General features: G+C 43.2%; 1 protein-coding gene across 1 annotated transcript; it reads left to right on the forward strand.

Annotated features, from left to right (window-relative positions):
* Window positions 1-1,990: 1,990 nt before the first annotated feature.
* LOC148596043 (uncharacterized) lies at window positions 1,991-6,770 on the forward strand. Its single transcript, XM_088532168.1, has 6 exons — window positions 1,991-2,118; window positions 2,365-2,502; window positions 3,697-3,749; window positions 4,359-4,442; window positions 4,604-4,696; window positions 6,135-6,770. The coding sequence occupies exons 1-6, from the start codon at window positions 2,049-2,051 to the stop codon at window positions 6,183-6,185; spliced, it is 489 nt and encodes a 162-aa protein (XP_088388294.1). The 5' UTR covers window positions 1,991-2,048; the 3' UTR covers window positions 6,186-6,770.
* The last annotated feature ends 3,242 nt before the right edge of the window (window positions 6,771-10,012 follow it).

The following is a 10,012-nucleotide window of genomic DNA, read 5'->3' on the forward strand; positions in this document are numbered from 1 at the left end:
GGCAAAATACCCTATTTTACATTGAAAATCTCATTACTAGGCATTTATTTCCCCATATGTTTTCTAGGACATTATTCAGACACACATATTTTCAAAACAAGGTTGGAGAGGGTGAAGTTATCCATACTATCCATCCATACTTTCTAGTGAGTTAGCACATCTCAGCACTGCTTCAATTTATATGCTACTTATGTCCTTTTTGCTGTACAACGTCAGTGTGTACCGGACCACTGTAGGGGTTTTTGGTGTTCCCAGGGACAGATGGCAAAGGCCAAATTCTATTCTCTTGTGCAGTCCATATTGACTTTAACAGCCATGTTGCATCTGTACAATGGAGAGAATTAGACCTGATGTCCACAGTATTTCGTTGCATAAAGAATAAGCTTGTTGTGAAATGGTGTGGCATGGTAGGACATAAATTATGAGTCACTGGTGTGGGCTTCCTGTTGATTATTACTTTAATATTAGCCATGTAACTGTCCAAGTAGCACAACTCGAATAATAACCACTAATCTGGTTGGAAACGTATTACCTGTATTTGCTAGAAATCTTTAGTATGTTAAGTGTAAAATCAGAAAGTGATAAAGAACTTGGGAGAGAACCAAGGCAAGAGGGATACGGCATAGCCTGTACATAAGGGAACTGCTAACCCTCTCTGCCCCCACCACCCCAAATGTAAAATGGGGATAATAATAATACTTGCAGAAGAGTTAAGAGTCTTTAAGTGTTTTGTGAAGAATTTTGAGCATGACAGGAGCTAAGTATTATTAAAACTCCATTTCTAAGTGTTAGAATAGGTGATGGTGTTGTGACGTTGGTGTTTAGTGTGTCCTTGGATGGATTTTGGAAGCACGTTAATTTTAACCAGTCCATACAGCAATCTCTCTTCCTCTACCTTTTTGGTTGGTTGATTGTTTTTTGTTTTTTTTTTTCTCTCTGTGGATATTTCTTTTGAAATTTGGAAGCACAAATGACTCATTCCCGGCAATGGAAACATGCCTTTATACTGCCTGTTTTATAAGGAATCAGTTGAGAAAATCAATTTTGTAAAGCAAACTTTATTTAAATGTGTTCATTTTGTTAGAACAGTTGAGAGTTCTGTGTTTAGTTTTTCAAGGTTTTTTACTACTGTAAACTGGATTTTAAATAGCTTCCCATTATTAATAAAGAAAAAAAATGTCGTATTGCATGAATGTTACAGCAGAAGCTAAATGTTGCATGAAAAAAACACCAACAAACTTTTCAATGACCTTGTATTTGGGTAGGTAACAGCTCGCGGAGCCCAGTGTCCCTACATCAGCGCGCGACAGGTTTTTGATGTATTTATTGACAGATTTGTAGCTGTTTGTGTCTCTTTCCCCGCTTTTCTCGCCCCACGCCCTGAGTGTCGCAATACGCAACGTGGCCCCCGAGGGCAGCGTCGCCCCCCGCCCGCTCGCGGCTCCCGGCGCCGCCCCGCGGCGGGGCGGGGCGCGGCCGTTAACGGTCCTCCCCGCGCGCGACTCCGTCCGGGGCGCCGCGGCGGAAGCGGCGGAGGCGGCGGCGGCGGCGCCCGGCCGGGCGGGTGGAGGCGGTAGCGGCGGTGAGCGCGGCCCGGGCCGGGGCACCGCGGGACGGGGGCGCCGGGGCAGCGCGGCGCGGGCGGTGGGAGCTTCTCCGTCCGCCGGGAAGCGCAGCCGCGGAGCGGGGCCCGCAGCGGCCTGCGCAGCGCGAAGGGTTCGGCCTGCGGGCAAGCAGCAGCCCTGAGCCTGGGCCTGCAGACAGCCAAGAGGCCTGGGTGCAACTTCAGTCCTTCCCCCCCACAAAAAACAAACAGCTTAAACCCCCCCCCCCCCAAGCATTTTCACTAGCCTCACGCTCACAAGAAGTCACGGTGAACTCAAAGTTTTGTCCCCCAGTGCCTGATTTACGAGCCCCAAGCAAGGCTTTGCTGCAGTGTATGAGGTGCGCTGTGCGGAATGATGAAGATCTTGTGAGGTTGCCCCTTTGCTCCCGCTGCCCCAAGGCTTTGGGGAGCGAAGCTGTTGAATGTGCTTGTGTCTGCAGGCATGGCCAGCCGGAAGGAGGAGAGGAGCAGGTCGCTGTGTGCACCGTCACAAGAAGACCTGAAAGCCCGAGGTAGGTGTCGCACTGCTACTGTGCACTCAAGTTATCCATTCCACCCCATAGGTGAGGTGACGTGTTTGAGTGTCATTTCCAGCGTTGTCGCTTGCTGATGGTATTAGACAATGACACACGAGGAGAGATCAGGAAGTGCCCTCAAAGATAGAGATCTGCGGTGTTTAATTCGTATGAAAAGTTATCTTTGTAGATCACACTTGTTTGCATGCTTGTCACTGCTGCCTTGCCTTGTGTCATATTAAGGAAAAGAAAAAAGGAAACGAAAACGTAGTAGAAGCAGATCATCATCAGTGTCATCCACATCATCGTCTAGTACCTCCACGACATCCTCCTCCTCCTCTTCGTCACGCTCATCATCGAGGTCTTCTTCCAGTAGCAGAGGTAAGCTCTCCTGGGTACTTTCAGGGGCACAAATGGTGGTTGCCATCAATTGCCTTCTCAGGAACATCTACAGCTTATTTTAACTGCAGCTAAATTGCTACAGAGTAATAATTACAGATATTGCATGTTCAGACTGTTGTCGATACAACCTTTGACGGTGTTAAGGGATCTCCTTTCACACTGTATGTCACATTCCTGTGTTCATTTAAACGCCTTCAGGAATAAAAGCATTTTCTTTCATTCAAAGAAATGTTATTTTGTAACAATTTATCATATATATTTAAAGCTCTCCGTGTTTTAAATAAAGTTAATATAGATCCTTTTCTACTTAAGCTGTCTAGACTAAAGTTTTTGCCTTGATCTTACTTTGACCTTGAAATTTCAAATATTTAAATATAAGGACTTGTGAAAGATACATTAACATGAATGGCTGAGTAGAGTGACATTTATTCAAAATGTTGTAGGATTCAGACTTTTCATATTAAGCTGATACTTACTCTGAGTAACTTCAGTGCTTTGAAAAAAATACAGTCTGGAAGTAAGTGCAGTTTTCTGTAAGGTTCCAATGCATGTCTTTAAGGGAAATGTAATGCTAATTATATAAAAAGTGTGTTATGTTGATGTTGTATTTTTATTGTAAGTAAAGCAAATAATTTGCGCTTTTAGAATATGATACATTAGGCTAAGCACCAAGGTGAGTTTTTTGTTGTATTCACTAAGATTATTAGCCCAGTTAAGCCACATTAACTTGTACACAACTTGGTAATGCTGGAATAGCTAAAGTAGAGAAGGAAGAAAAGGGGATATTTTTCATGTCACAGATTAATAAAGACTTAGTTCCACTTCTCTTGAAGTGAATTTAATGTCCATATGGAATTAGTAGACTTGTTTGTTTACTTCAGGGACCGATTCAAAGCGTTTGAGACTATTTTTTGAAAATATTCCTACTTGTGAACTCAGTGCTCACTGAGGAAATCATGTATTTTCAGTGTCCATGTTAGATCAGTGACAGTAAGCTAATGCATTGCATTTCTTAGGATTAATTTCAGACAGTATTTTATATATTAATCTGAATTAAAGCATGTCCTTCTTAAACACTGCATATGGAATCTTTCGGATGTTTTATGCTCTAGATACTTTATATGTAAAAACAAATCCAGAATATTAAAATTGCAGCTTTTCTTTTTCTTTTAGATTCTCCTAAATCTAAATCAAAGAAAAGGAAAAAGGAGAAACACAACAAAAAGGTAAATGTTTGCTGAGAGAAGTAAGTAGTTAACTGAACAGAAAATAGATCTTCATAACCTTTAATCTTATGTAAGATTTAGTGCTTTGTCTGTTGCTATGGTCCTGTGAAACAGATTTCAAGGAGCAATACCAGGTCAGCTGATAGGTAATTATGCACATACTTGACTGTATGTTAGAGCAGAAATAATTTAAGGTTCCTTTTGCCAGACTGTAGATTTGTGTCATCTAGAATTTAAAGCAGTCTTAATTAGAACAGAAATGGAAATCCTCTGACAGAAATTCTGTACAGTCAGTGAAAGAGAGTAATAAACTCTCACTGTTGAAGTTTTATCGTTTCTATAGGACCTTCTTTTCTGGGATTTTATATATCTGGAGTACATTAGAAAAAGAGATAGAATCATGGATTGTGCCATGCTTATTTTTCAGGATCCTAAGGCTTGCTGGCCTTGCTGCACTACTATGTGTGTACTTCTGTGCACGTGTTCAGCAGCAGTAAGGGCAGCAGTAGGGGCTGTCTGACTAGCCAGGGCAGTAAAAGGCTACTTTGAGTTTGTTTTTATTCCCTCTTACATCTGTAAACAGTTGGAATATATACCTTGTACTTGCAGAAGAGGAAAAAGGAGAACAAACTGAAGAAAAAGAAAGAAAAGAAGAAAAAGAAAGAGAAGGCCGGACCTGTCCAGCTTTCCAAGGTATGTTCATGTCTTCTAACATCACATATTTCTCATCTACACAGTTAAAAGAAAACAATTCTTTTTTGGACAGTTAGATTTTTTTTGACCTTCTATAATGGTAAGATTTGTAACATTTCAAAGCAAAACTTATTTTCTTCTAATGTGTGATTTTGTTTTAGTTCTTTAAAAACAAAAAGAAGAATGAGAACTACAGCATGATAACAGGAAAGAAAATTAAGATGAAAATAAAGAAGACTAAGAAGGATAAAGAGGTAATGATTGAAAATAGGCTGTGTCCCAAAGAACAATCATATATTTTTCTTGTTTTTCTGTTTCTAACATTTGTTGTTTTCAGAGGAGTTAATCTTATATTTAAGAGTTTTAAGTTGCATCTGGCTTTTTAGGTGGCTGTGGTGCCATCTGAGAAATCTAAATTCTTTCTTTTGGATGTATGTTTTGCGACATGCGCATGGGCTTGGAGTACTCGGGCATGGATAGACAACCGAAGGACACCTGTGTCGGGTACTCAGAATCAGTCTGCTAGGCTGAGCTGACCTGCTTCTTTTCCCTTTGCTTAGCTTGCGCTGCCTTTACTGGTCTGCCTCTCTTTCCAGTCTCTTGTGATCAGGTGTGGTAGTTGCTGCTTTCATCTACTTGTGTCTATGAGTGTAAGACTAGCCTTTATTTAGAGAGGAAGAGAAAAAGATGATAGTGTTAAATCCCCATGCTCACACATTCTCTCAAACCAGTCAGTTTTTGCTTTGTTGTTTTTTTGGGCTGTTTTGTGTTTTGGGTTTTTTTTTGCCAAGGTCCCCAGGGACCTTGTGCTATTGCTATGGGTGTTTAGACTCAGTGCATAAATAACAAGTAGGCTCTCTTCAGCAGTTTCCACCCCTCAGAGTGATCTACAAGAGTGTATGATGCTTGTCAGTATGTGTTAAGTGTTGCTTTGGTGAGGTATCCGGTTTGCATTCTGATTTGGCATAATAATTCATACCATAGTTGCCAAAATACACACAAGCATTCTGAATTAAACTTAATCAAAGCTGTTTTTGCTGGCATTAAAGTCTATGTTGAAGTATGCTGAATCTGACTTGCTAGCCTTGTCCCAGTAACCTCCTTGTTATAACTTTTTATGTCAAAGATGTCCCTTCTTTGCTCAGGTTAGGCATGAATGTGCTGAACTGAACATCATCTGTTAGTCCCAGTATTTTAAGATTCAATAGTTGTTTTATAAATTGTAACTTTAAAATACTGGAACCAAGTGTTTTAACTATTTGGAGCATTTTTTATGATGCTGCTTTGCATTTTACATGGTGCCTTGCAAGGAAAGGAATGAAAAAGGTGTCAGACTGGAGAAGGTTGCCTCAGACACCAGAGCATTGCATTTGTTCTGCTTGTGAGCTCCCTCCTGAGCGGGCTGTGAGCTGCATGTTGACAACCCAGTGGGGCCTCGGCAGGGAGCCACTTAGAAACATCATGAAATTGTGGCAGTGACAGCTTGTCTCCTGCAGCATCTCTCCCGAGTACCTGTTGCCTGGCACTTGCTCCAGACGTTCCCACCTGGCTAGTAGCTAGTAATATCCAGCTGCTGGAATGTGAGAGCATCTGCTGTGCAGCCTGCTGAGCTGTGAAAGCCAATGCAGGGCAGCCAGGGCACTTTGAGTGCAGGTCTGTGGAACCCCTGATTTCTCCTTTTGTGCCCTACAGAGAGACCGCAATCGTGCAGAGCTTCTCGAGTTTCTGAACTCTGCCTTATGACGGAAGGAGCGCTGAGCAAGGACGTGCGGATCCACCCAGCCAACGGTCATCATGCCTAGCAAAACCCTAACAGGAGGCTCAGGGAGAAGGGCGCCACGTTGGGCAAGACCAGACTGTCCTGCTATGAAGACAATCAGGATGTCCCTTTTAAAGGCAGAAAGAAGAGTAACTGATAACTTGTTAATGAAGATCTATGTCCTCCTTTTGAGATCCTAAGGTAATAGCCAGGCCGTGATGTTTTAAAAGAGCCTAAGAGTGTCATGGACAGTGATAAGAAAGGGTACTCTGAGGTTCAATAATGTAATTCCTACCCTAGCTGCATGCAAAATGCACTCTTAATTTCAAGTGAATTAATGTTTCTAGGAGCTTAAATGGAATAGAGCATTTGTAAGTGTTTATTTGAAAGATGAGGCATTTCCATTTTTTTTTCTTTTCCTTTTTTTTTTTTTTTTGCAGTAGTGGTTTTACTTGTCCTAAAGAGCAAACCGACTTTTGTAAATAGAACATACTTTTCATAAAGGATTTTTTGAGAATTCATTCACTAATACATTATTTTCTTTCACAGTTTGAGATATGATTCTTCTCTGGACAGTTTATTGCTCTTTTTCATTAGAAAGTGTAACAGTAAAATATTGAGTAATATGGAAATTAAAATATGGAGTAATAAAGACAGCTGAGTATTTTTATCCTGAAATAGAGGCAGGAAAGGTGTTTGCTTTTGTTCGCTGGGTCAGTTGTTCGGAGTCAGCAGGTACTCACAGTTGATAGTTGGCCACTATAGTGGCCAGATAGTAGGGCTAAAACTCTTGGAGATCTGGCCTGCCTTTCTCATCCTGTTAGTTGTGCTTCAAGTCTTCCTCTGTCTGAGGAGCCTCAAAACGCACATTTCTTGGTCTAAAAGAAAGAGCCCTAAGAATGATCCAGAGGCAGGCAGTGACGGGAACCCTCCAGATGTGCTGCTTGTCCCCTGTGAGACAAAACTGAGGTTCCTTATGTTTCTTGACAAGAATGTGAGGTGTACAGTGGTCAGTGTGGGGAATTTGTTCAAGAGCAAACAAAAAGAAAACTCTTTGCGTCTACCCGAGCATTCTGACTAAATCAGAGTTGGGCACCATTGTTCAAGGATAATTTTTGAACTACTTGATGTATGAAACTCCCTAAAGGTGTCAAAAGCGTGTCTTTGCTGTAGTTTTTATTGTGAAATATTTTTTTAATTGTTGCAGAGATGTAACTCTTCATTAAAATCTTCTAAAATCTAAAAAAGACACCAAAATCTTGGTTCCAAAGAGCAGGTGCCTATGTCCTTCTTGATTCATGAAAAGATGTACGTAAAACCTAGCATTTCCTTGACTTTTATAACCTTGTGATGGAAACGTTTTTGGCGGCACTCTTCTGAAATGTCAGTAGGGAAAAACTAGAAAGTCCTTTATTACTCTTCTGCTTCCTTTACGAAATTTGTGTGAACTTGACTCTCTTGCTGGTGCAAAATGTACAAGAGATCAAAATGACAAAATCCCAATAAGATACCACTTTCTCTTGGAGGTACTCACCTCCCTGAGTGAGGATGTATCATCCTGTAGCACTGAGCGGGACCTGTAGTTTTGCCCTCTGCTCCGTACTGGGAACAGTTAAGCTTGGACAAGTTGTGATGTTCCTGTATGGTTTGTGTCGCAGGAGTTACAGGAGCTTCCCAGTCATCCACCTTCTGTCTCCTGCAGGGAAAACTGGATGGCTTCTGTAGCCAGGGCGATACAGAATGACCACTGGGTGGAGCTCCGATACCGACTGTACCTCTTAAACCTAACACTCCTGCTGTTGTTTCCCCAAGTCTTGCTCTGCTCAGGCACTCCATGAAATGGCTGAATTTTAAGTAGTACTGGGTTCTCCTGAAAGTCTGTGAGGTCCTGGGCACACCCGAATATCCTGCTGTCTGGTGCTGATTTATATTTTAAGCTGTAGGAGGTTGAGCTTTTGAAGAGCTGCCTCTAATTAAATATATCAGCAAACACCCAGCTGCATATATGCCCATATCTGGACAAAATCTGGTCAAAATTTGTTTTCAGGAGAGGTTGTTATTTAGTTGGCTGTTGAGCACCATGCTTTCTTTTTTTGTTGTTTGTGCTTTATTTTTTCCTGTTTGATTCTGATGTTCTTACATTGTGGCTCACAAGAGCTGTGGAACTCACAGGCATTTCCGTGGGTGAGAGCGGAGCTGGTGCTGGGGGCTGCAGGCATCAGGCACTGCCACAAGGACCAGCTGTGCTCGGCAGCTGTTCAGCCGGGCGCCGCGCTCCAGGCGGCGGCTGATACGGAAGACGGCGGCGGGCGCCAGGGCTGTGCAAGGGGGAGGAATGTGTGTGCGTGAGGAAAGACCAGATTAAAAAGTGGTAGGGTTGTGTTGTTGTTTTGGTTTTTTTGTTTGGTTTTTGGTTTTGTTTTGCTTTTTCCCCTGGGTAATGGCTCTTTTGGAAAGTCCCGGCAGATGGCATTGCTATCCAGATAGACTCTCAGGGAAAACTTGTTTTTGTTTTTGTCTTTGGACATTGGCTTTGCACTTTCTCATTTTGAAATCCAGTGAAGGGTTCAAGACCTGCCAAGAGCTCATTATGGGTTTGGTTACAGGGCACGTTTGTTACTGCTGGCTTATTAATTTATCCTCATGTGTGTTCGTTTCCCTTCCTTTTGGCTGGGCTGGGGACAGACAACAGCCTCTCATGACACGTCTGGTGTACCAGAGGCAGAGAGTCTTTAGCTTCACAGCTGTTAAATGAAACGCGAGCAAAGGAGCCTGGAAGGACCAGCCATTCTCCTTGCTCTCCTCTCTCCTACCTGGGATTGTCAAATTCTTTAGAAACTCAGCTCGAACCTTCTCCAACCATTTAAATAATTTTAGAGCTCCAGTGCCGGTACATAACAACCTGAGGAGTATTTTCGGGTCGCTGCATCATGCCACACCTGGTTATTTACATTATCTTCAGAGTAAATGAGGTGCAGTGTGTTGCTTTGTGCAGCTGTATGCTTCCGAGGACAAGTACTGTGGAAGGGGCGCTGCTGTGTATGGACCTTGACCTGATGGAGCCTCTGAGAGCACGGTCACTAAACAGCTGTAACAGCTCCTGCGATAGCCCTGCAGTGCTCGGGGTCAGCGTGCTCGCGCTGCCGTGCGGGACACACACGGGGCTGGTGCTGCAGAGGGTGAGCACAGGCAGCAGTGCCCGGAGGGCCATGGTGCTGCCTGGCACGCAGTGGGGACTGAGGGGCTTAATCCTCCCTCCCCAGGGCTGGCACCGCCAGCCGCGGCCTGGAGTGTGGAAATGGGAGGAAATGGGAGTGTGTGCTTGTTTCCTTGGGTGGTTTCACAGCTTCTGGCAAGGAGTGGCTCGGGGTAAGGCTGTACTATCCCGGGGCTTAGCTTACCCTCTGAGCTCATGTCGTCCCTTCTGGAAGTCCCTCTTCTGGCCTGTCTGATCTTCCCAGTGTGCTGGTGTGATGTGTGCTTTGCTGAGGCTTTGTGCGTGTGGGCAAAAAGGATTTCTCGTTTACCACATGTATGGTTTGCACATACAGTGCTTAGCATGAGGAGCCCTACTGCAGCTGTGAGCCTCTGCAAATGAGAAGAGGTTCTAGTACCTGGGATTGCAGAAGACAAAATGTCCATTTTGTCACCCATAACCTCTCATTTTGGGGTAATACTGATTAACCTAAGACGTGCCTGGAAGCGTGTTGATGAACACTTTAATTAAAGGTTGCGTCTGTAAACTAGTTGGCTTCAGAGAATTTCAGAACTTTGCCATTGTTTTTATTCTAGCTCTTTATCTCCTTAAACC

The sequence above is a fragment of the Tinamus guttatus genome, unplaced genomic scaffold (genome assembly GCF_059628265.1).
Source record: "Tinamus guttatus ecotype Peru unplaced genomic scaffold, ASM5962826v1 Tinamus_guttatus_pri_ptg000033l, whole genome shotgun sequence".
NCBI lineage: Eukaryota > Metazoa > Chordata > Aves > Tinamiformes > Tinamidae > Tinamus > Tinamus guttatus.

Bases quoted from the DNA above. Each gene is read 5' to 3' on its own strand.
- LOC148596043 (XM_088532168.1), top strand. From the start codon at position 2,049: ATGGCCAGCCGGAAGGAGGAGAGGAGCAGGTCGCTGTGTGCACCGTCA. The intron at 2,119-2,364 runs GTAGGTGTCGCA...TGTCATATTAAG, and splicing joins AGAAGACCTGAAAGCCCGAG to GAAAAGAAAAAAGGAAACGA. The intron at 2,503-3,696 runs GTAAGCTCTCCT...TTTTTCTTTTAG, and splicing joins GTCTTCTTCCAGTAGCAGAG to ATTCTCCTAAATCTAAATCA.